Genomic DNA, 25,818 nt, shown 5'->3' on the forward strand with positions numbered 1-25,818 from the left:
ATCAAAGCAGAAACAAGGACAGGGCAATGAGCAGCAGAAGCACCAGAACAGCTGCAGTGTAGGGATAGGTTTCATCAGCAAATGCCAGCCTAAACACAACGGAGAGAGAGGGACGAGTAGTGTCAGCACCAGCCTGGGATGCTGCTGCAGGAACTGGAGCTACAAGGTGATTGTGTTTCTTTCGGGATTCTGAGAGTATTCTGTAGGGGTCAAATGGTGGCAGCTCTCTTGCAGTGTCTTCCTGCAGGGGAAAAAAAGCTGTGATTATAAAACTAATAGGAAGTGAGATGTGAATCAAAAAAGACAGAGATGCCACTGAGGTATTTAAATTATCCTAGAGAAGGCATTACAATTCTTACAGAGTCTTACCTCTGGAATTTGCACTTGTATGGATATTGTATGGTAAGTGTGTAATATAAGGCACTCCTAAAGACATATCTACATTTACTACTGAAATTCTCTAGCTTTGACTTGTTTCCAAAAGTGTTTAATATATTCAGTCTCTCCTGTGTTCCTGCTAATAAAAGTTTATCCTGGAAACTCAAGACGTGATTTTAAGTGTGAATGTGCTGGTTTGCTCTGTGTAAGTTTTGCATTTCATGGTGAAGCTCAACTTCTGCCCATCACAAGGAACATAAACTGCAAGGGTGGGGCTTGTTCTGGCTGGCCAGGGGTGCCTGGGCTGTTCTACCTCTCCAGCAGCAATGCTGTCCTTGGCCAGCCTCCACCTCTGAAAGGCATCCGCAAACACCTCAATCCCACTTCTCACTTAGCCAGGACTTAACTCCCTTTTCTACTGCCCCTTAGCACCAGGGACAGCTTTGGTTTCCTACAGAGCTTTCTTTTACCAAGCTCCTGACTTATGTGAGAGGAATTCTGCAAAATGAAGCTAAGAGCATCCTGCCTTTTTCCCTTCTCCCCTTTCTCATCTGGATGGCTTAAGTGTTATCTGACACCCATTTAAAGTCTCCCCTATTATGCAGAATGTTCAGTGAGTACTACAGAATGGTTCTACATAGAAACAGTACATTTAATCCTGTTGGAGTAGCAGCTTTTCCATTACAAATACTAAATCCAAACACAAATATCATCTAATCGCCAGCCCAGTGACTGGTCCCTTTTCTGCAAAAACTTCACATTTGAGGACTAGGAAGTAACACTGGAATGTTTTCCTATTCCAAAGTTGTGTTTGACTTGTCTGACTCCATCTCCCCTGCAGGCAGCCAAAACATCTCCCAGGATGGTTCTGCTCACCACTGTCCTGCCTGGTGCTCTCAGGTACAGCTGTGCTTTTGCTGCTTCCCTCTCCCAGCTTGTACCGGAGTCTCCAGGCAGTGATGATCAGACTGCTTGAAGCAAAGAATTTTGGATTAATCATAAAGCTACCTTTAAAGTTGCACTTTTGTGTTCATTAGAAACTGTCCTCATTTAACCAAGTTATTTGTTTATATGACAGAAAACCAGGGTGGGATCCCCTCAGTAAAATAAACCAGAGCTCCAGAGAACAGGAGCACAGGGTGGTCTCACTGAGATGAATGTGGTGCTGTATTATTTTTACTAAAACTGATTCATTTATTCTTTTTTTTTTTTCCTGTACAGTTGAAGAGTAAGACTGAAACTATTCATTCAGCCCTTTTATGCACTAAATTAACAATAATATTCATGGTGAGTCTGTTAATTGCTAAAATCCTTCGATGTAAAACTCAAAATTCTGTAAAACAGAATTTAAGGAGTTAAGTAACAAGCACTATGAATTTTTCCACTATACAGAGAAGGAAACTACTGAACTAAGTTTCTACCAAGCAAACAACAGGGTCCATAAAGGGAGATGGAAGAGTTGGGGAATTACACAAAGTGCAGTGGTAGCTGGCCAATAGCACATACAGGCAATTACCCACAAACCTTTAGTGTTCGTGCCAAACAGAATTTGCACACATGTAGTTGAGGCTTCGAGGAGTTTTTGGAACTCTTGTTTTTAGAAAAGCTAATTTTCCTTCTCAAGGCACTGTGACTGTTCTGTGGTAACACCAAACCCCTCACCTTTTTTGGGTGCTCAGGCTCCTGACGTGTAGTGTAAAATCTAAGCGGCTTCTCTTCCACCTGGAACTGCCAGCGTGTTCCTCGGGTGCGGGGCCTGCTCAGGCAGCTGGAGTCATCCTCATGCCCCGTGTCTTCCTTCTGCTGCACCGGTTTTGGGGAAGGCCTGGGCAAGGGAGCCTGTTGAGGTAAAGACAGTAACTGTGCTGAAAGGAATTCAGTAAGTTCAGAGTTACCCCAGCTCCTGATTCAGCACTCGAGGGTGACAGGTTTGGGGCAGGTCGGGCACTGCCCTCCTGGCACTTATGCCCTGGGCTACCAGAGATTCTGGTTCCTGCTTGGAATACTGGAAACCAGCAAACATCTGCCAGCTCTTGGAGTTTGTGACAGAGCCCTTGGCTCTTTTCCAACCCTGTTCCTCCTCGCCCTCTCCAAGAGATGGACGTGGAGCTAATGAACAGGGCTCTTGCAGAGCCCAAATCCTCACCTGCTGCAGCTCTCCCTGGGGATGCCTCCTGTTCCATGTTTTTGGCTTTTCTTCTCCCAAGAGCTGTGTGCCTGTCAGCCCCCCACACACTTTGTTTAGACAGGCAGGTTCTTCACCTTCCAGCTTTTTTCCCTTCTGCTGAGCTGGTTTTGGTGGAGGCTTTGGGAGGCGAACCTGGGGTGCACAGTAAGCATTTTGTACAGTGAAAAAAAGCCCAGATTGCACACAGAAAAAAAAAAAAATGATCTGCACATATATACACACCTTAAACAACTACATCACTTTCCCAACAGGACTTAGAGCAAAACTTCAAGTTTTCACTTAAAGTTCCAAAAGTGAAAATAAGTGGGTTTACACCTAAAAATGACCAACTATATTTCATCTTAATGAAATTACAGGTTAGTATTCATGCAATTATTTTTTAGTCTGATTTCTACAAGATCAAGCAAGCAGTGGCAGTGACCTGGCTTTCCACCCACTTTCACCCCACTTTCCTTTTGCCCCAACATCAGCACTTTCACTGTAGGGGGAAAAGCTGAAAATATTTACCCAGGGCCAAAAACCACGGTAAACAAATTTGGGAATTAATGCAAATAATATTTCATCACCTATATGCAACTGGAACCAAGAATCAGGATATAGCCACTGCTATATTTCTTATGCCGCCTCAAGATTAGATTCAGATACTGTAACAGGGAGCAATATCCTAAAATCCATGCAATCCTCTTCACATCATCAAGTAGCTGGTGCTACAGGAGCCTCTGTTACAGGTGTTCACTACTCTTCAGAAGGGAATGAACCCCAAATCCCCTCATTTCCTGAGTACCAAACTGGTACAGGAGGAATCAGACCAGCTGGAGTCAGATCCTGCTCACAAGCAGCAAGTGAGGAGACAGTGGCTTGTTTGCAGTGGCTCTCACTTTTCCAAGGCTGTCTCTTCAATGGGAGAAGTGTTTGGTGAAGAAAAGGAGAGAGGGAAAGGAATGCTGAGATGAAAAGAGTCAGGCCTAGGATCACTACAGGCAGTGCCACAAAGCGATGCATTGGGAAGAGCCTGACTGTCATCCAGCACTGTCAGGGCTGCAGCACCAAGTGCACCAGGCCACTGAAACATTGCATTTTCTGAAAATAGCAATAAATTCCAAAAGAGTTCAGTTACCTGCCCTCTCTACTTGTATTTGGGTACTCCTCAAATCCTTAGAATTACCCTAAAATTGCTTTTCTGCAGCTGCTTTGCAGCGAGTGTTTAGAGGAAAGTGGCTTGTGTCAGCAGCAGAACTGGCTGAAGGAACAGGCTGCAGTAACACACAGGTGATCCTGGTGTTCTTACTGTTCCAAGAAGTGAGACACTCGGCATTACAAATTTCCCTGAGAAAGTGCTGACAGGTCCCAAGATTTAGTAACACCCAGGCATTCCCTCTGATCCTGATCCTGGCCATCAAACCCAATCCTACTGAATCCTGCAGCACAGGAATGGTGATAACTGACACTCCTCCACCAGGGATTTTCCAGGGGTGTGTGACTTGCAAATATCCAGTGCTGCAGCAGCTCCTGCAGCCTGCAAGGCTGGATCATCTTTTATGCCACAGACTGTAGAGTCTTTGACCAGGCTTAAGAAGGAAATAGATTTACTATTTAGTGTCTGACTCGGAGAAATCAAAGACTCCTATGAAACAGAGATCCAGCAGGATCAGCTGGAGATCAGCTAACAGCTACCTGATGCTCTGAGTCAGTTCACAAAACAGTGCAAACTTAAAAAAAACTTCTCAAATGAGTGAGGGCACAGTGTTCACCATCACAGCCACACAAGTCCCATCACCAAAGTAGCTTTTGGTTGAAATTTTTTTTAAAAAGGGGGTAAAAGCAGAAAAGTCAATAAAAGTGCTAAACAAAGTATCTGTAATTACCAAGATCAAAACCCAGTGCCTTTTCATTAAACATGAACTTTTGTTCTGCCTTCCACAATACGTAAATAGTGCTGACAATTGGTTTGTGAGGCACTTGCTACAATAAAATCTAATTGTATCATGAGAGAAAGGTGACAATCAGGAGATCATGAAAAAATTACATATTCTCACTGGTGGTTAATTAGCCATGCAAAACCCCCTCAAACAGATATTCTCTTCTATTAGGAATGATTACTATGCAGGCCTACAGATGTCAATACCACAGTCATTCAAATACTTCTTTCCCTACTAATTGAAGGTTGTAAAGCTCTGGTGCCAAGGTTTTGCTTCCAAAGAGCTAATTTATGACTAGAAGGATATTTTATGTCTTCAGTTGCAGCAGCTACAAAACTCAGCAAATCAGAACCATCTGTGCACTGATACTTGAATCACCATTCATCTCGCAGCCTATCAGTCACATTAGTTTGCATCCTGCATTCTTGGCTCACACACACTTGTGATGGTCCAAAGTTCACCAGGAATATTAAAAATGGATGGGACCCTGACCCTGCCTTATTGCACACGCCCCAGAGCCCTGCACGGGGCCGCTGCATACGGGCACTTTCACAGGAACAACGGGACTGACATTTCCCAGCAAAACTGATCATTACCTCCCTCTCTGCTTAGGGAAACTGGGCTTTATTAACTTAGAGCACTGGAGGAAAATAGCACAGGAGAGCTGTCACTCGGAAAATCCTGTGCCAGTGCACACCAACAGCACGGCTAAAGCCACAGGAACATCTCGTCCACACTGGGGCTGCAGGAGGATAAAGGCAAATGACAAAGAACAGCCTGAAAGCAAGAAAATGAATTAAATGCTGTCACTAATAAAGGTAACTTTGCTTTTAATCTGGGACGAAGGAAAAACCTGGCATTCAGGCTCGTCTTCAAGATGTTAGTGAACAAAGTGCTTGACTTCCCCATTATCCTGAAAGTAAATCATTCTCCACAGGCCTACTGCTTTGAAGTGAGAGCCTGTGGGTCAAAAGGACTCATGGCAGTTCTTCCTCCTTGAGGGCTGACATTCCACTTTTTTGCAAAGCCAGGGGAAACAGGAATTAAACAAACATGGTGTATTTAAGGCCGAAGAACTGCTGTGTCAGTCTCATTTTGAGAGCTTTAACTATTTCCTCCTCTCCAAGAGGGAAGGCAACAGGCAGTTGTCAGAAACAATCCCAGAGCTGTGTCACTCACTCTGGACGCCTTAGCAGCACGGTGATTCCGTGGGCATGCTGCTGCCGCGGAAAATTCCAGAGGGCCGTCGTAGCGCATCCCACTTGACTCCAGGCCATCCATCAGGATTTTCTTCAGCACTTGATACTTTGGCTTCTCAGCATAAGCTAAGCCAGAAACTGAGGCCAGAAACTTGGCTATTTCACCTGTAGAGCAGATTTGACTGTGAATTTCACTGAGTGTAACCCCAGAAGTTCAGAAAGGATCTCATTCCAACAAGGATGCCAATCCTCCGCTGCCAAACGAGACAACACAATTTCAGCTGAAGGCACACTCAAAACACAGAACTGACAATGTCTTGTCTTTTTGGGAGGAGAAAAGGAAAAGACAGACTTAGATAAACAAGACAGACTTGAAGTGCTCCATCTCGTTATGTTCATGCACTAATTCCCACACTACTGACAGCCAGCCAAGGATAAAAATTAAAATATTTTATCAACAAGCATTGATGGTTCTGTGTAAGAGAGAAAAGTCTTTGATAGATCACAATATCCCTTTAAATATTAATTACTTTGAATAGTATTCTTTTAGTCTGCATAAATACTATACTGGGAATGCTTTGGAAAAACACAACTTTTTTTTTTTCCCTTCTTTTTTACTACTATTGTTTTTCTGATTGCATCCCAAAACAGTCCAACAGCAGCAACATTTTTCCATTAAATGGTTCAAAAAACAGGGAAACCACTGAATGGGCAGAAATAATGCTAGTAGGAAAAAACATATGGGGGGCTCAAACTTCTCTTTCAGCTGAAGACCCAAGTGTATCCTAAAACTGGAGTGCTGCACCAGATATTAGCATCTGGTCAAATCCCAGCAGGAAAGATTTATTAAATATGTATACACATCATGAATAAATTTCACCTAATACACACTGCATTCCAATAATTCCAATACAAAAGTGCTAGGAAAATAAGGGAATAAATCAAAAATAGATACTGACCTTTGGTGTTTTCCCTGGGTTACTTTTGTATCTCAGGGAAGGAAGAAACAAGACAAGACAAACTGTGCATCCATTTGCTTTTTCAAACTCTGAGCACTGAGCAATAAACCTTTGGTAGACAGTTGCTTACTATTTCCATACTAACAGCTACTTCTGTTTCCAAGATAGTCACTGCTTCCCAACACCTTGGACTACATATGGCCAAGATCCCTTATGTCACTCCATGGGATACATCACAGACTGAGCAAGAGTCTTTTTTATCAAAGACTTTGTTCAATTTGTGTTACTTTCACTTCTCTTCTGCTCACCCCCCGAGTCAGACATTGAACTGTGTTTAGGAAGAGGCTGAAGAGCCATAGAGTACAGGTGCAAGTACACTTACTGCAGCTGCTTCCAGGAGGATCCCACCTCAGCACTGAATCTGGGAGCTCATCCATAAGTCTGAAACAACACCAGAGTGCAACAGTTTAATGCGCTTTTGGAGCAGGTGATTCCTCATTTGGGATTTAGGACGACAGCAAGTCTCAGTTCCAAAACGAGTGGACCTCCACGATAGCTAATGATTCACAGGACTGCTTTAGAACCCAGATCTCCCCTCACCAGTTCCATTTTTAACTCTTTGCACACTGCTGGTTTCACCAAGACCAGGCTGACACCTAAAACTGCATTTTAAGTTTTTCTTTGGACATATTTTAAGCTTTCCAGAAGGATAAACAAAAGCCCTTTGAGCAAAATGGCTTGTTCTGATTTAAGATTGATGACTCCCATTTCTATTTGGGAATTTAAGCAGCAGTTCTGCTCTTCCCTCATTATCATTTAGCATCAGGTCCTCTCTGCCATGGAGCACATGGTTGTGAAAGTCACACCCAGGCACAGCAGGGCCACAAGGGGACGGGGAGATCACATCACCTAAAGTCCCACACACCTCATAAACAGTAGGGCCACAGGTGTAATTCCTGTCCATCCAGAAACAGGAAGAGCAAAGAAGCTGCATCAATTCCTAAAAACAGGAATAACACCAGCCCTCATTTTGGGCAATCCAGCACCCACAGGAACCTGAAAATTAAAATACATAAGAGGGACAACCTGGGCGAGATACTCTAATGAATTGTGTTCCTGGAATTAAGTAAGAAGATATTTCTGATAAGTGGAATCTGTGTAATTTTCTGAGCATTTCCTTGAAGCCTCCTTTTGTTCAGCGTCCTGGAAACGCGAGCCATCCAAGGGTTAACGGCAAGGGAAGAATCAGTGGAGCAGCTTGATTGATTAAATTGATTTCCCATTGAATTGTATAAGTGTTACCTTGCAGGGGGCTGTGTAATGATCAGAACTTCTAAAGGAGAAATATTAAACATAGCAGAGGGCGCCAGCATCCCCAGCTGCACTCGCCCCGTGTTCAGGCTGCAGCCGCCCTTCCCTGTGCATTGGCTTGGGGGATCAGCCAGCCCCAGCTGGTACCTCTGGTGTGACCTGCCCTGCTTAAAAGTTTGCTGCCTCCTGCCATTGTGATGGTACGGTTCTGGGTACCTCCTCTGCTGTGGAGCCTGCTACAGGTACCACGTGCAAGTAACTCCCTCCAGTCCCAGCTGGGTGGGCAGAGGAAGAAAACACTGATCCCTCTGTTGCTCCGTGAGCTCCAAGTCATGCTGGGAAAAAGGAAAGATTTCCACCAAGCTCCTTAGTGTTTTAGTATTTAATTGTTTGTAATGGCAGTAGGCTTATGTAACATTAAAAACCTACAAAAAAACATCTGAAAAACAGTATCATATAGAAAGTTAAATAAATTGAGTGCACATGTGGAAAAACCTCCAAGAGATGTTTGTACTACGGTCTCTACAAAGCACCCGTGAAGTTTAATGGAACCACACAACAACCTTCTGTATGTGCACTAAGGCCTGCGCTAATTTACAAATGTTTTCTTGGAAAAAAGAGTATTGGAAAAATACACAGCAGACAAAATGCCTGTGTACTGTGTACTGGAATCCATCCTCTCCTCACAGCAGCACAGACATAAACATGCAAAGGAGGGTAGACATGCACATAAAGTTCCCATTTTAACTGCTTCCAACATCTCTCTTAATTAAGGAAAATTGTTTTAGCTTTCTCCTAAGGTGCTGTTCTACAGCATGGAGAACTGTGTTTCCCAGAGCTGGGAAGCAGTGAGGATGCTGCAGGGCTCCAAGCTGGTGTGTCTGTGTGTGGGGGGGTTTGTCCTTACTTTGTTTTAGCAGTCTGGACAGCTACAGGGTCCTTGAGGTTCTGCTCCCAGGGCAGCTTCCCACACAACCACTGCAGCATGCAGTAGCCAAGGATTTCAAGGTCACCTCGTCTGGATGGGGCTAAAATGTGGGAAAGGGGGAGGGGGAAAGAGAAAAAAAAATACAATTAAGAATAGGAACCTCTTCTTAGGAAAAAGAAAAGACTTTGATTGAAATGGTGCTGATGAAATATGAAGAAGCCAAATGGGCAAAGTGTTTTGTTTGTTCAGCTGTATTAGACCTGAACCGCCCCGGCATTTGGCCACAGGCCACAGACAGGCAGCGACTTGTTCCTGCTCAAGTGAGGGTCAGCTTCCTCACCTCCTCCAACTCCATCCTTCCTCAGTCTGGCCTGTCACATGGACTTGATCCCCATGGCCTCTGACATGATCCAGACAGCCCATAACTGAGTACCAACACTTTCTCAAAGAGCCAAGCAGTAAAACAAAGAAATAAATGTCTGCTGCTAAATTGCTAACACATGTTCCAGGAAGTCCATGGGGTCCACATTGGTCATGCAGGGACTCTGTGAGAGCAGACTAAACACTGATGGCCTTTCCTGTTCTCCCGTGGAGCCGTTTGAACTCGGATGCTGGGACAAAACTGCCATCTAGTGTGCACTGACTCACCAGAGCCTGCTCCTGGCTCCAGCAGCGTCTGCGGAGCTCTGCACAACCCAAAATACAACTCGGTGTTTAGCAAAGTCCGGGGTGAACTTCCCACTGCTGCTTCCAAAAAGGAAGTTATTTCAGGAACAACTTACTCTCGGCACGTCCCAGGCAGACACAAATACAGGAGACAAAATTAAATCAAAAATTAACCCCATCCCTGAGCATCATCTACGCAGAAAAACTGAAGTTAATCTATAGATTGGCTTTTCCTAGGGAAAGAAGGAGGGGAAAAGTGCAATACCAACAGAATTGCTAGTGCTTGCTGCTACCCAGAGGAAACTAAACTTGCTAAAACTGAACAAGCAGGAGCACTGCAGGATTTCTTTGACTTGCAGCCTACAGTTTGCACATCAAAACCACATGGAATCTGCAAAACTAGAAACTGCTCGTTGTGATTAAAGACAGACAGATGTAGAAGTTAAATTTATGCTTTTCCAAAATGAATTTGTGCTTTCCAAGAAGGAAAGAAGAGTCCAGACTTGTTTGGCACTTTTTATCCAGTGTAAAGACCAGTAGCTGAGCACTGTGCTGCTAATCCAGCTGTAAACAGATATCATATTTTATGGGCCTTCATTAAATAAATTCCAGAAAGTCACTTGGTGAACTTATCTTTTAATTTAAGAAGTCATCTGCTAAAAGCCATGGTGCCAACACATCATAACTGTTCCTTGTTCCTGTACACACATTACTGTAAAAGCAGCAGATTTAGCTTTTATACATTCCTTATCTTAACTGCTCTTAGGCTCGGGATTATTAAAGGCCCCTGGATCCAACACCGCTGCGCTGTCCCTCGGGCGTCGTTTATTTTCTGCCCTGGATTCAGCAACGTCCTAATGCAAGACTTGGCTCCCATATTAAAATAAAAACACAATTTCTACCACTTGCTGTTCTGTAGTGATTTCTCTGGCCATAAATCTCCTGATAACTGTGGAACAATTCCATTCACACACATGTGTTCACAACTCCTGTTTCCATTATGGCAATTCCAGATTAGATCCACATAAGCCAGCGTTTTTGACTGCAGATTCTCTAATTTTCACAATGCCTTGCTGGCACCTGCTTGTGCTAGAGAGGCTACAGAAAACAGCCTTTTGAGGAAAACTGGACAGCTTTTTTCCACGGGGAGAATTTCATTGACGCGCATCTATAAATAACAGTAAACCAATCAGATTTCGGAAGTTACCCCAACATAAGTAACTTTCTGACAAAGTCCCAGAGATAGAAGTTTCTTCGCAATTTGGGCATGACAAATGACCTTCCCTCTCACCTGCAGCTCCTGGGACAAAGCCATGACAAACCAAGAGCCTTGGCTGACACCTGCCCAAAGCCACAGCAGGCACAGGGACAAAAAGGTACATGGAGCTAAAGCACCCCTGCCCTGCTGTAACAGGAAATGTTTCACAGGAGACAGTGACTCCCCCACCCCTTCATCTCCCAGGCCACCATGAGTGCAGCTGCTAAATACAGACATTTACTTGGGATTTTTGTAGAATCACATGAAAATGTCAGCATTTGACTCTTTGGCTGTACTTGCTTATTTCTCTGTGCTCCATATAAGCTAAGTCCCTCAATCTTTTAAATCATTAAGATTCTTGTTAAAAAGTAATTGATTAATCTTTAACGAGTTAGTATTATCTATGGACAATGGAATTATTAGATTTCCATGTCAAATAGAGCACTAATAGATAAATTTCAACGATATGTTTACTTGCAAAAATAAATCTGCTCACACATTTGAAGATTACAGGAATTCTTGATAAACATCAATGGAGAGAAATCAATCTGCCTTCACTTTAAATATGACAGCCGGGTGAAAATAAAACAATTCTGCTTGATAACTTGTCACAGTTATAAGAGTGTACACTCCAACCAGTACTTATTTAAATCAAATTCTTACTTCTCTGCTAAAAAACTTGCTGGGTTGTTTTTTGTTTTTTTTTCTTTTTTAATAGATGTTTGATTTCTGCTTTTCTACTCACAGGATTTTTTTACTATTATTTTAGTCTCATATGAAGTAGTATTTAATGGGAACATATTGGTGGTATTTTATTTCCCAATGTCTTTACAGTTTAAATTTTTAATTTGGAGATTTAAGGCCTGATTCTGTTCTCAGTCCTACCAAGATAAATCAGGAACAACTCCACTGAAGTTGATGAACTCACAACCATATCAATGAAATCAGAGTTTTAAATATGCCACAAACATACTCAACATGCAGGCACATGGTCCAATAACTCAGAATAACTGATGCAATCCACCTTAGAAGAAAATAGACGATGTGTATCTGTACACTGAATTTGGCAGCTATCTCCCCTCTAATGTATATTCAGATTATCATTTCCAAATAGATTAGGGATATATCACAACAGCCCCAATATGCTCTCAAAACTCCACTGCTCCCAAGAACTTCTCTGAAACAGAAGTAAAAATGGGAGGTTTCTCTATGGCCTCTGTTTAGCTGATTTTCTCCAGCATTTTAAAAAGATCTAACAAGTGATACACAAAATATTCACTAATTTTTAATTAGCACTGTTACATGATAATTTCACTATTAGCAATTTCTTAGATTGGAAGCTTTTCATAAAAAGGATCATTTTGGTTGTTCATATTGCATGGATGTGCAGTGGCAACTCCAGTTCCCACTGGCATTACAGAACACTAATTTATGGTAACTCACAAGCAAACAGAACTCACACCACAGCTAGTAATGCAAAAGACCATAAAGGAAAGGAGGGTTAACATGACCATGGTGAAATACAATTATGATAAAAACGTATCATCATAAAGTGATATAACTTAAGGCTGAGATGATTAAAAACCGGACAAATACAAGACTTGCCAAAAATCAGTGCCTCTATTAGGGGTAGGAGAAATGAAGACAAAACCCCCCCACCCCCACCCCCCCCCAAAAAAAAAAAAAACCACCCCAAAAAGCAGAAAATTAAGTATTCCTTCCCCAAGGCCCTGGTCAGACTGATGAGCTCCCTGCAGCAGGATAATGACCAATGGAATAATGGGTGGCTCCAGAGAAGAGGTTAGAGAAGTACATTAATGATACATTTTAGTGCTTGGAGGCCATTCCAGAGACTTATCCAGCCTCAGACAGTCTAATGCCAGCCAGGAACCATCTCTGCTCTCCTCATGCCCAGCCCTGCACTGCCAGCTTGGCACATTGCTCAAGTACTCCCTGACAATAACCACCACCACGGATTGCTGGAAAGGAAACTCCATGGCCCCATCACAGCTGGATGAGTACAGCCCTTCCAGAGAACCCAGCCTGTGACATGGCAGAGAGGGACACTCCCTGTGCCAGCCATGCTCTCTCTCCTAAACCGGGATCCTGCAGATACACCCTTTACGGGCTGAACATGCAAAACACAGCAGAGCTGCCAGGAGGGGATCATCAGGACTGGTGGAATGGGATGTGCTGAAAGAAAGAGGGTTGGGGTCCTGCTAAGTTTATGCCGTGGGAAGGCTGGAAGGTGCAAGGGAACGTCACCACGAGTTCTGGGAGAGAGATAAAATGGTGGTGGCAGGCGATGCTGGTACCTGGTCGGAAGCAAAAGGTTCCAGGCTTGCAGTAAGGACAACATGTGGCAGGAGAGTGGGGACAGGAAGTTTTATTCTTCTTTCACATCTGTGTAGCAGAAAAAAAGAATCACAAAGGTAAGAGCCTGACAAGCAGGGGTGGGCAAGCAGCTGAGATTCACTACCTTTCTGAATTCCTGGTGCAGAGAACAACAGTCAAAATTAAACAGCCCATTCCCAGGCACAGTCCTCAGATGTGACCAAGTTGTAAATGCTTCTCTTCTTATTTTTGCTACTTCTGAACATTCCTGGCAGCTTCCAGAGGTGGCTGCAGAAGCCTATCCAATCTTTTCCTTGCTAGTAACTCTTTCTTTCACTTTACAACCACCTCCTGCTCCCTCCTCTGCTGGGCACACATTTCTAACCCAACTCTCAGGAATTAAACCATCTTTTTATTTATTTCCCACTGCAAAGTTCCACCCATTTTTTGCCAGACTGGTTATATTTTCCTTTTATTATTTAGGATTTACAGTTTGTCCTGTACACAGTCTTTGGGAAACACATATCAAAATGCAGGAGATCAATAATTCATTTGACCGACAAAAAAAGAAAAAAAAATCCTACAGGCTCCCTCTGAATCCTAACTATGCATGGACAGATGCCAAATCAACCTCTTGATCCAGAGCCACTCAGAGCTCTGTTTTCTGGAAGCAGACTCCCAAAGAATGTGTTTCCAGGCAGAGGTGTTTATATTCCTGCACATCCTTCCGCACAAAATGAACCCTGCACATATTTTAGTCAGTAGAACAGAAAAATGGTCAAGCGCTGAGCTGTGTTTTTAATAGCACAGAGCAGCTCTGCCAGAGCAGTGGGGAAAACCAGCACAAGGGCTGCAGGGCTTTCCCTGCCATCAGCTCAGTGCTGGCACTGCCCTGGACAAGCCCAGTGCCCCAGTTCTGATGGAGCTCAAGGAGCACATGCCACAGTAACCCCATGTGAGGGGCACACAGAAGCCTGTCCAATGTCCCCACTCCTCTGGGAAGCAGCTTTTCCTACTGCAGATGTAAATATCAGTCCTGCACAGGCTTCAGTGGAGTGTCTACTGGTGCAAGAGATGGCAACACGGCTCAGAGTCACTGAGAAATGTTGGGAGAAGGGAGAGGACTCAGCTTGGAATCGATGGCAAACACAAATATATGCTGGAGGGAATTCAGCATAGACACTTCATACTCTTATGTTCATCAATGATAGCAAATTAAAACTAGGCTTACGCACTCAATGCACAGGACTGGAGTATTTAAAAGAACCTCAATATGTTAAGTGCAGTAAATCTCCAGAGAAATTAGGTATTGACTGCATGCCTCAGTGAGGAGAAAATCTACAAAAATCCATAGAAGGCATTGATCCAAATATTACTTTTTAACACTAACTATGTAACAATTTTTTAAACGTACACTGAGTACAGATATAATTCTCCTTAATTATCAATCAACAAACCAAAATGCAATACTGTTTATACAGGCTGGTCTTTAAAAACGAATACAGTGAGTACACTCCAGTGCAACGCTAAAACCAACGATGCACTGTGCCCTGAGAAATCTGCAAGAGAATAAAAAGGGTTTCAATTTCAAATACCCACAGGCTGGTTGGGATGGGATCCTGCCACAAATCCAGGAATGCTGAAGGTGTGGGTTGGATCCCGTGGCAGAGGCCAGGCTGGGCCCTACTTGGTTCCGGGAGATCTCCAAAGACAGCTCAAGGATGCAGCTGCCATGGGAACAGCACATGCCACTCGGCCTTTACCAGAGGTTGTCTGAAGAACACAGACCAATCCCATCACCCCAGAGTGTTTCCCTGCAGTGGCCACTGGTAAGAACCTTTCTGGATCTCAGTGGACTGCACAACTCTACACCTGGTGAGCTCCACAGAGATCCAGCGCAATAACCCAGCACACAGCTGGGTTAAACTCTCCGTTCAACAGAAACTCTGGCCTTGACTTAAATTACTGGGAAGGGAATGCAGTTGACTGGCTCTGTGCAAGGAGGGTATCAGCTCCAAGCATTGCCAAGAGGCACTTTTGAAAGCTACAAATTCCTAATTTTGTTAAAGCTTCAGCATGTCCCTCAAATCGCTGCATGTATTCAGTAGCTGCTTCACGAGCAAGTCAAAATGTTCTCATCTGACCAGCTCAACGCAGCCACTGATGCTGTTCAGAGGGGCTGAGATATTTATCTTGCTACACACATGCAGGAAATTCCCTCTGGAAAGGACCTCATGTAAATAAAATAGCATTTAAAAATTAGAGCTTTATTCCTGGAGCATTGAAATAACAAAGTACTCCACTCTGAAAAGCTGGGTGACACCAGAATGAAGGCTGTCTCTGCACCTACTGTTTGCCAACATTCTTTAAAGACTTTTCAGAACACCCCACTTCACTTCGCACAGGAGACTCCACTACAAGTGGGGAATCCAGGAGATTGTTGAGCAAAGAAGCCCTTTGCTCCAGCTGCTGGAAGTCTTTCAGTATCCTGAGACATCTCTGTGCCTCTCAGGCTCACACCAAGAGAGCAGGGAAACCCATTGCTGCGTTCTGCCAGCTGAACCCATGCAATCTCCAACAGAAGTTGCTGCAGATTTTCCCTGGGATGCTGAGAGCTCTGCTGCAAATGGGAAACTCTGGCAGTTTGACCTTAATGGATTCAGGCTGTTTGCCATGGTTTAACCCCAGCCACCAATTAAAGTACCACACAGCCATTCACCTCCTGCCCCTCTCTGGAGGGACAGGAAGGAGAATCAGGGAAAAAAAAACTTAAAATCCATGGGCTGAGACAACAACAGTTTAATACTGGAAATAAAATTTTAAAAATAATAAAAATGAAAAGGAAGGTAAAGAAAGGACCAAACCCTGACAGGTAAGTGATGCACAACAGAGCTGCTCAGCACCACCTGAGCAGCAATCAGCCCCTCCTGGCCAGCCCCCTCAGTTTAACCACTGCCCCTGTTATCCCAGGGTATGGGATAACCCTCCAGCCAGGTCAGCTGCCCTGGCTGTGCTCCCTCACAGCTCCTTGTGCAGCTCCTCACTGCCAGAGCATGGGGAACTCATCAGTCCTTGACTGCAGGTAAGCACTGCTCAGCAATAACTAAAACATCCCTGTGTTTTCAATGTCATTCTCATCCTAAATCCAAACCACAGCACTGCACCAGCTACCGGGATGAAAATTAACTCTGTCCCAGACAAAAGCAGGACATCATCACAAGGTCAGAACTAGCATTCCATGTGAAGAGTTTGGATGCTCTGCAACACATACCAGATCCCGCATCATGTTCTGCAGTCTCTTCCAGCAGGAGCACCAGAAAAATCTGTGGATTTTCTGTTTGCAGCTATCAAGCAAACAATTTTCAAGTGTAAGAGGGGGGTAAGCTTCCTCAAACTATCTTTCTGAATAATTTGTTTTGTGGAGTCATCTGTTTTTAACCAAAAAAACTTTAGCTCTTTGAGGAGGTTATTGTAAAACTTACCTCACGCTTCCTCTGCACACCTTTTGTCACACAAGTCTGTAAAATTTCCCTGCACTTTCAAATAAAAGGAATTATCAGTCCTGTAGTCACATATCTATTTACAAACACTGCCAAACTGGCTGCTGTGACTATCTGACAGCCAAGTCCCAAATAGTTCAGCTTCCACCTACAAAAGAGGATGCTTATAAAGAGCATCCACATTCAAAGAGCATCCAAACACCAGTGCACAGCCATACCATTCCCACTACCAGGCAAAGCAGGCAGAGTCAGGTCTCCAGAAAACACCCTGCATACTTGGGAAGGCCAGAAGAGTCCAAAACAGATGCTCTCCTCACCACAAAATATTTTCTAGAAGATGAAATGGTGCAGTTTTCTTAGCAGGAAATACTTGCCAGCCTTATTTCATTTTTCCTAATGACCAGAGTTAAACGAGTGCAGGTTTTAACAGCTCCGGCAAATTATCACGACCCTCTACATTACATGGTCAATGGTCCTTTTAATAGAAAAAGCAATAATATACAGTTGTTTGTGCCAACTAAAACTCGTTAGAAAGTATTAGTTTAAGGTAACAGTTCAGCAGCTATTAACAAGCACAAATTCCTGCAGTTATCGCTCATGACACTGATGCTCACCAAGCTGGCAGCAGCAAACCATCATCTCTCCTGCTTGAGATGATCTTGGGGGTGAAGGAGGGGAAAGGGGAAAGAAAAGTTAGCAAAAACACTCTTTTGTAGCAAGAGTCAAAGTTTTTCAATAATCACCATTTTTTTCACTAGCATAACATTAGAATTGACTTTTTGTCTTGCTGACATAGCAACTAAGAAAGTTGTGTTGCATTGACCATATTGATTGTGAACAATGCAGCCATCAGTGGGACTTTACACCATATATTTTCAATATTGACCTCCCAGTCCCTTTTCCATGGCTCTATGGGTCTGCTATTGGATTTGGACTGCAGTGTAATAAACAGCTAAGGTTTAATTAATGGTAAATGAATACAAGACATAGGTTATGACTTTAACTAATTAGGGAATTGTTGAATTAAGTCTGCCTTGGAATGCAAGGCAGTACAATCAATATCCAATAAAAGGACTATGTATGTAATTTACCTGCAAATGTGTTTCCAATACCATCAAAGTGAGTTTAAATAAGTAAGATATATGAAAGGCTACTGGAAAAAGATTTCAAAAAGTTAACACTTTATGGCTTCAAAAAAGGTTTTTCTCCTTGCAGTAGGAATGTCATCTTGAAATACCCTCCCATAACACAGATGGTGACACTCAGACACAGCTCTCCCTAAAGGACAATGCAGACTCCAAACCCTTTTCCTTGACAATGCAGCTTTAGCAAATCCTGCCTCTGCAGGGTACAGTAAGCACAAACCAGTCCTCCCAACATGAACCAATTAAGTTTGATGTCGAGCTCTTCTCAGGGTTGTCCTGGGCTGCTCCAGTGCTGTGTGTGCAGAGCCTCTCAGGGTTCCTCCTCCTGCCCCTTCCCCCAGCCCTGGGGAAGCATTCCCAGGCACACGAGGAGGTCACCACACAAGGGGCTGAGCAACCCCCAACACTGCTTCTCCTGTGTACAGCAGCTCTCACAGCCTGATCACTCATTCTATAATCACTCATCTGAAATAAAAAAAAAAGAAACCTACCTACTCCCTTGTGGGCATCTATGCTGGTAAACTCTATTGTCCCATTATGGCCCTTTCTAGGATTTTCCTGATACTGTTTGTGGTTCCCATTGGGACAATATCTGTAGGAAAGTCCATAATCTGCAAGATAAACCTGGAAGACATGAACAGACAAATGAATAATGCTTTTGTCCTTTGAAAGTATAACCTTTATAATTAAGTCTTAAGAAACTGATAGGTTAAGGACAGCCTTAGATCTAAATTTTATTAAACCAAATGGTGCCTCAGGATAAAATATGTACAACTGGGGGCTATAACAGCTACCCTCCCCATTTAAATCCTTCCACTACTATACTCTTATCTTATTTCAGAGTCGAGCAGGATTTCAGTCATTTTATTTTGTTCCTGAGCTCTCCGCTCTCCAGGTGGGCATCCAGACATCATAAACTGCAATATGCCTTTTATGCAGCCTCACGTTGCTTATAGGACCCCTTCCTCCCCTGACTTAAGCAGGCACACACACTTCCCCCGTTTGGATTTTCCAGCAGCTGAGACTCTTCAAATTCAACTCTCCTGTGCAGCCAGAGGAAGGAGGCAGCAGCTTTCCCCAGCTGGGCTGGACATGAGGCTCCTGTGCCCCAGGCCCTGGGGCCACAGGGCTGCTGGGCACTAGCCCAACTGTAATCCCACCCTGTGGAATGCCACTGTCACTGACTTCCTACATAAACTATTGAAAGTGTAGGCTAAAATAAGGCAAAGCAAACCAGCCCTCCCCAGCCCAGAAAGCCATCCCAGTACACCATTCCTGAATTTAGAATGCATTTTAAAAAGACACAGAACCAAACTCACTCACAGTTCTTCTGAAGCAAATACATGGAGTTAAATCAATGTGAGCGAAAAAAAATTGGGCCCAAGTTGTGTACACTGCAATAGTGCCACGTTCACCATTCCTTCCACAGATTTTTGGGGCAAAAGCTGAAAATCATCTGAAGGCACAGAGATCACTTCTACTAAATCTTATTATACGATAAAGAAAAACATCTTATTCAAACCTTAGTTTAGTTTCCTCTTTAGCTACAAAACAGTTTATCCCAAAAAAGTCTAAAATAAACTTTTCTGGCTCTCACTTGCTATTTAATTAAGTCACTTCTGGTAAAGGCGAAAACAAACAAAAAAGCCTCAAGAAAACTTAACGCATTACTTCGTAGCACATTCTGTTGAATTACTGATTCCTGTTTGTGCTCCAGGCAGCTTCAAATCCTGGGATTGCTGGTCTCTTGGTTTTACTGTTTCTGCTGCAGGATCTGAGCTTATCTGGAGCGTGTAAGCTGGGCTGCAGCGCTCACTTCCTGCAGGGGGGTGGCTTTTAAGATTATCGATGATGTTTCTCACCTGACAGCCCAGCCAAACTGGGATACAAAATTAAAGACCAGAGGCATGGATGGCTACCAAATCTGGGACAGGGCATGAGCTTGGTTGGGCTGACATATTTGATTTTCTCCTGCATATTCCTGATGCTCTGGTGCTGCCCTAACTGAGCACACAGTTAGAGAACTCACTCAAACTACCCTAAATACCAAGTTCTGTGAGTCTTCTGCATCCTTTGTGGGCTGGGAAGGAGAGAGGAGCCTAGAAGGTGCAATTCTTCCCAGACTCAGTGGTATGCTTTGGATTTTGCTTGACTACAGGTTTCTGACATGGACAAGAAGATAAAATACCTTTAAAAATGAAGGCTATGCCTTATATTAAAATAAGATTTCAACCGTTAGGAAAGAAAACACACCTACAGCACCTCTGGCAGCTCCCTGGTTTGGGCTGGGCATGCCAGCTTATGTGATAAGAGACTCGCATGTGACCAGCCTTAGTGATCTTTGAAACTATACCAACAACAGGCCATCCAGAAAGCAGCCACAAATATTTACTAGTCAAACTTGAAGTATGTAAAAAATGTCCCACTTATCCTAGCCCAGTAACTTCATACTTTTTTATTTTTAAGGCAGCTCCATTAATGCAGCATATTTGTAACCAACGGATTTGCTTAAAATATCTTCAGTAGCTGTATCAGCAGAGCAGTCTTCATTTTATACTGAAAACCCCCTAGAAGTGAAAAGTAACTTTTAAGTTATCCTGCACTGACTGATGATAGAAAGACCTGAAAATAAAGAAGAAACTGCTTCTTAAAGTCACTCATATGCAGGGTGAACCTGACATCTGATCACAGCAATTCTCCTCAAAAGTTGGCCACGAGTTTACCAGTTCAGCTTGTTTCTAGCTGGGCCATTTATCACTTCCATAATTTTCACATCAGATTTTTTCCACAAACATGGCAGCCTCTCAAGGTAAAGCCTCTTGGCCACCAACAAAAAATCAATCCCCTTCAGCTTGTACAAAACCAGCAAGGCACTGTTACAACCTTGCCACAACCATTATCAGAATGACTGTGTTATTTTAAATTACCATCAATTTCATTTCATCAATTCTCATTATAACCCTTTCATCATTAAAAAGATATATAGTTCTTTATAGCTAGTTGTCACTTTTTGAAAATGTAATACTGCGTGCCCTTCCAAATTTACTCAGAACGTGGTAGAGGTAGCTCATTTAGAGTTTATAGTTGTTGTGGATTTTTTAAGGGTATAGGGAAGGGGAAAAGCAGATGACTATTAAAGAATACTGAGAAAACTTAAGGGAGTTATAGTGTGTGTTTCAATAACAAATATTTTCTATCTGCATTCTTATTTTGGGAACAAAAAAACCAAATAAGAACAAAATAAAGAACAAAACAGAGCAGAGCAATAAAGACAAGTAAGACACTGGAATAAGAAAGGGTATCATGGATGATGAAGGTACAGCAGGGAAAAAAGCCCAGAACAGCTGGGTTTAGCTGTGGTACACTGTACACTTCTTCCCCCTCACTTACTTATTTTAACTCTTGCTTTTGTTCAGGTTTCTCTCCTTTACACATCCCAGTCTACACCAGGCTCTGCAGTGCTTAGCATGGTCTATTATCATTAGCTTTTTGTTACAAACCATGAGCCAGATTTCTAAAGTCTTCACCTTTAATTTCATGCACACGTAAATGTGCCCATCTTGGTCATGTGAATTATCACAGGCACAAATAATTATTTGTGAGCACAAGCAGCCAGCCACAGTTTCAGCCATCCTCTGCCCTTTCTGTGCACGACTCCCTCACAGTGCTTTTTGTCTGAAGCGCTAAATATCTGCTAAACATACACAATTCTTACAACTTGTACACGTGATGATATTTAATTGCACTGAGCTGAGTGGTTATTAGCCTGGCCCTTTGGATTCTTGTGGTATTCCCTTTATCTTGAAGGACAGAGCAGGAGATTTATTGCTGGAAGGATGACAGTACAGTGATCTTCCCTGTGTTTCCACTCCTAGGTTTACATCATGCCTGTAAATAATTAAGTAGATACCTACTAACAAGAGGCAGATTGGTTGTTAATGGCCAGAGTGCTGTCAGGTTCAGCTGGACACTGGACTACAAAAAGGGTAAAGGCAGACTGAGGCCGATTTTGGGACAGGAAGTGAGAAGTTTGTGATTAGGACAGAAAGGACATCTTTCACAAACAAATGCCAAGAAAGAAGGAAAGCAGGTTACCAACAGAGAGAGGGGAACGGGCACAGGGTATCTCTGCCCTGAAGGAGAACAGAAAAGATTTGAATTTTTCTCAATTCATCGGAACTTTATCAAGTCTGTCCCAGTGGGCTAAAAAGCAGGAATAACAATGATTCACCTCACAATGAAAAACAGCTTGAAGTCAGAATTGCTTTCATGCAACTTTTTCCCATAAGATCAATGTATGATTTCTGTATCTTCTGAAACAATTTTATATTCTACTGAGAATCAAGTCAGAGTTCTATAATGTAACTGTCTTGTCTAAGAAACACTTAAAATCAGGACTGAGGTGTAAATGTTATCAAAATTTACAGCTTTTAAACCCAAACAGACTTGAGTCTGCAACACTGCAACATGCCTGCCCATAAAATCCATGGGGAAAAAACACTACAAGGTAGTCTGCAAGAGGTGCGCTTCCAAACCTTATTTATTTAAAATGCAGATTTTAAGCTCTTGTCTGGTGACCATGTTCGTCTCTCTTAATAGTATCACCATTTAAATAAGACGAATGGATTTGAATTTCTTTCAGGGTCTCTATCAATGCTGCTTGTTCTGCTTTACCATACAAACAGTTAGGACCATGCACCAAATTATCGTTAACTCTCCACAGCCCCGAGAATGTGCTTCACCTGTAATTTATAGGTCTGATCACTTGAAGTTTCCTTTGAGGCCTCTGTGAGATTCATGGGCTGTGCACTCCCCTCAGTCCATCACTGCTGCTTTGTCAGTCCCTGTGCAGGTCCGTGCTCAGAGCCATTGACTGCAGAATTGATCCTGTGACCTGTAACTCAGGGAATGGCCTCGCTGCCTCCTGCTGAGCACATCTGCAGCTCTTTGAGGTCACTCGATTGGGAGCCTCTCCCCATTTCTAACCATCATTTGGAGGTCACACAGTGACAGCACCTTTACTTTATTTGTTTCTCTGCCGTGCCACACAAAGTAGGGGATAGCAGTATGGATTTCACACACCCTTTCAGAAAGGGGACTCATATTTATTGGCTATGGTGTAAATTCACCAGGTTAATTTACAGAAGAGAGAGAGACCAGCAGCAGGAAGTCTAACACAGGAAAATTCCATTTTTTCTGTCATTTAGTTACTGTTGATGTGTATTCTTACATGCAAATTTGTCCCTGACTTTCTGCAGTTGCAAAAAATGATAAAGTTTAGTATAAAGGTACACCTGCTTCTTCAAACAGAGACTTATCTCTCTTTACCAAAACAGAGTATGGAATTATGTTTTGGATAGAGATATATATTATTTTTAAGAGATGAGTTTTGGTTTCTTCTAAAATCAATTTTTTTTAGTTCTAGAATACTTACAATTTATTTTCTCTTAAAATCCTAGACCCTAAAGAGAAAGAACCCACTGGCATTAAATTCTTGAAAAACCTCATCACAGAATTTGTTAGGTCAGGCAGTTTTATTATGCCAACTCCCACTGGAGCTACAGAAGCCCCTGGGCTTGTTATTCCTGAGCTGAAGTTTGCCAGAGGCTAGATGCTCTCACTCCCTATTTATGAGATTAGGTTGATCATTTCACCTTTTAAAAAAACCAAACAACCAAGACCAAGGCAATCGGGTTACTCACTGTGTTGGCAGAGAGAGAAAGGCGGCACAAACACTTCACGCACACAGCAAGGAAAGTTTAATTCATACCATAGAAATGCAAGCAAATACTAGAAATTCTCCCCCATTAGCACTTCTGAACTAGAATGGGGACATTTTAAAATGTTTTATAGAATAATTTCAGTGGAAGAGAAATTTTGCTGAAACAAAATTCTACAGCAAATCTCCCACCAGTGACAAATACTTTGTACATGCTGAGTTAGGAGCTACTCAAACTGGAGCATCTACTGATTTTTTTTATTTAATAAACCCTAAACTTCTGTCCAGTAACCCACAAGTACCTTATTTTTAACCTGTCACTGAATTTACTATCATTAAAGCAAATTACAAGTACAGCACAATCTTCACACAAACAACACACGAAAAAAATCAGAAAATCAGCCAGCAATCTGCCCAGTTCCAAGTCAGCTCCAAGCCTTAACATTTTATGATTACTGTAAGTGGACACTTCCAAAGTGATTGCAAAGTGAAAAACAGCAGCATTTCTTGCTGTCATAAAAAACCACAATAGCCAAAAGAAAAGAAAAGTCATTTGAGTTATGCTAATGGTTGCAGATCATTCTGGCTCTAAAGAGCCTCCTCCTCTGGATTCAGCAGAACACCCACCATAAACTGTCATTATGCACTGGCTGCTCCCACTGTATAAACCCTGGGTTGTCTTAAACAGCCATGCTGCTTTGCAAATGATGTCTTTCAAAAAGCTGACAAGTTAAATTTGACTCAGCCATTTAACTTGAAGCTTTTAAAGAGAGCAGATAAACTCGAATGGTTCACCTCCAATGGCAGTGAGCTGCTTTGCAAGATCTGTTTCTTTCCCATGGCAGCAGAGGAACCAAAATTGAAAGAAGTATTGCCTACAGCTAATTATATTTAAGTGAAGTTGAAGAGTCCTTTTTCCCCTGAACATTTTTTTCCAATTAAAAAAGCATACTTAGATTTTATTACCTGAAGAAATTTAAAAAAGACATCAGAAGAGCACATGGAATATGACAGGACCAAAAGATTTGTTTTAAAACATTTCACCCAAAGACTTCCATTTCCAGGCTGGCTTTAGAGTGTTAGAGAACAGCAACTTTAATTCTACTTACCTGCTCTATCCACTACAGTGAGCAGGACAGGAGAGTTGGGGCATGGAAACAATTCATGGCAATATTAGAAATCTAGAACTTCCAAGAATGAAAGTACAACAGGCCACATCCTTAATCTCTACTAATATTCTTTAATTGGTATAACCTAGAGCAGCAATTAGGTCCTATAATTTATCCCCTTCATTAGTTTACCCATCCATAGCAGTATCCCAGCCAGCAGAACACAGAGGGAACAAAGCACAGCTTTGTCCTGCTTCTTTCTCAGCCCTCAAGCTCCACAGAGCCACTCTCAGATCTGTTGTGAGGGGATGTGAATGTTCATGCATAAACTCCTTTTAATATGTGAATCGTGAAAGCAGAACATTTGCAAAACTTAAAACTTCAATGGTTATGAACACAGCAGAGTAAAAGTGTAGATAAATAAACCTGCTCACCTCGTGTGGGTTCCTGTAGCCCAGAAGAAGATTTGCTGCTTTAATGTCCCCATGGACATACTCATTTTCATGTATGTATTCCAAAGTATCCAACTAGGAAAGAGTTTAGAACAGAGGAGAGAACATCATCATCTTCTCCACTCTGCCCCTAACCCTGCCACCAAATATTTCTCACTTAGACAGGGGAACCAAGGGTTACACAGACTGAGCTGACAAATTTGGCTTGGACTAATGGTGGCAAAGCATAAACAAGCCATACATTGCATGAGATAGCCCTGTGTAACCACCTGAGTAGCAGCTTCTAAATCACAGAACAAGAATGAAACCAGTACTTTATAAACACCAGAGGAGATGCTGAGAACACCAAGCTCTTAGAAAGATCATATTCCATCAGTTCTAAAGGTTTGGCATAAATGTGATCCTGCCAGTTATTACAAGACCAGCATTTCATGTCAAAGCCCCCTGCATCAACACATCCACACTGAGGCACAATAACTAATTATTATTAAAAATCACATTTGCACTTGGCAACTCATACAAAGGACAACCCAATTTTGACTTTTGGAAAACACAAAGAGCAGTACAAGTTTATCAGCTATGTGACTACAAAAGCCCTTAAACTTTTTTAAAAAATGTTATTATTTAGGTTAAAGGGATGCTATGGATGCATCCAGTCTAAGAGCTCCTCTTCTCTAACTTAAGACCATCGCCTCTATTCCATTTTCTACCTGCCTCTGCTTAGCAATAACAGTATTTCACAACACAAATCAT

At 42.6% G+C, this 25,818-nt stretch overlaps 1 protein-coding gene across 4 annotated transcripts in view; it reads right to left on the reverse strand.

Annotated features, from left to right (window-relative positions):
* Nucleotide 1: 1 nt before the first annotated feature.
* VRK2 (VRK serine/threonine kinase 2) overlaps nucleotides 2–25,818 on the reverse strand; it is a 37,608-nt gene continuing 11,791 nt past the window's right edge. For 2 of the 4 annotated variants that reach the window (XM_066177897.1, XM_066177896.1), the window contains exons 7-14: nucleotides 25,048–25,140; nucleotides 18,277–18,409; nucleotides 8,862–8,982; nucleotides 7,026–7,084; nucleotides 5,665–5,849; nucleotides 2,525–2,698; nucleotides 2,041–2,217; nucleotides 2–241 (exon numbers count right to left, since the gene is read on the reverse strand). In XM_066177897.1, coding sequence (XP_066033994.1) covers nucleotides 2–241; nucleotides 2,041–2,217; nucleotides 2,525–2,698; nucleotides 5,665–5,849; nucleotides 7,026–7,084; nucleotides 8,862–8,982; nucleotides 18,277–18,409; nucleotides 25,048–25,140 — 1,182 coding nt within the window. Of the gene's footprint in view, nucleotides 242–1,254; nucleotides 1,350–2,040; nucleotides 2,218–2,524; nucleotides 2,699–5,664; nucleotides 5,850–7,025; nucleotides 7,085–8,861; nucleotides 8,983–18,276; nucleotides 18,410–25,047; nucleotides 25,141–25,818 lie in introns of all 4 variants that reach the window. The other 2 variants (XM_066177899.1, XM_066177898.1) reach the window with 2 other exon arrangements.

Source organism: Chamaea fasciata, unplaced genomic scaffold (assembly GCF_029207755.1).
Source record: "Chamaea fasciata isolate MVZ Bird 193981 ecotype frontalis unplaced genomic scaffold, bChaFas1.0.hap1 SCAF_3, whole genome shotgun sequence".
NCBI classification, from domain to species: Eukaryota; Metazoa; Chordata; class Aves; order Passeriformes; family Sylviidae; genus Chamaea; species Chamaea fasciata.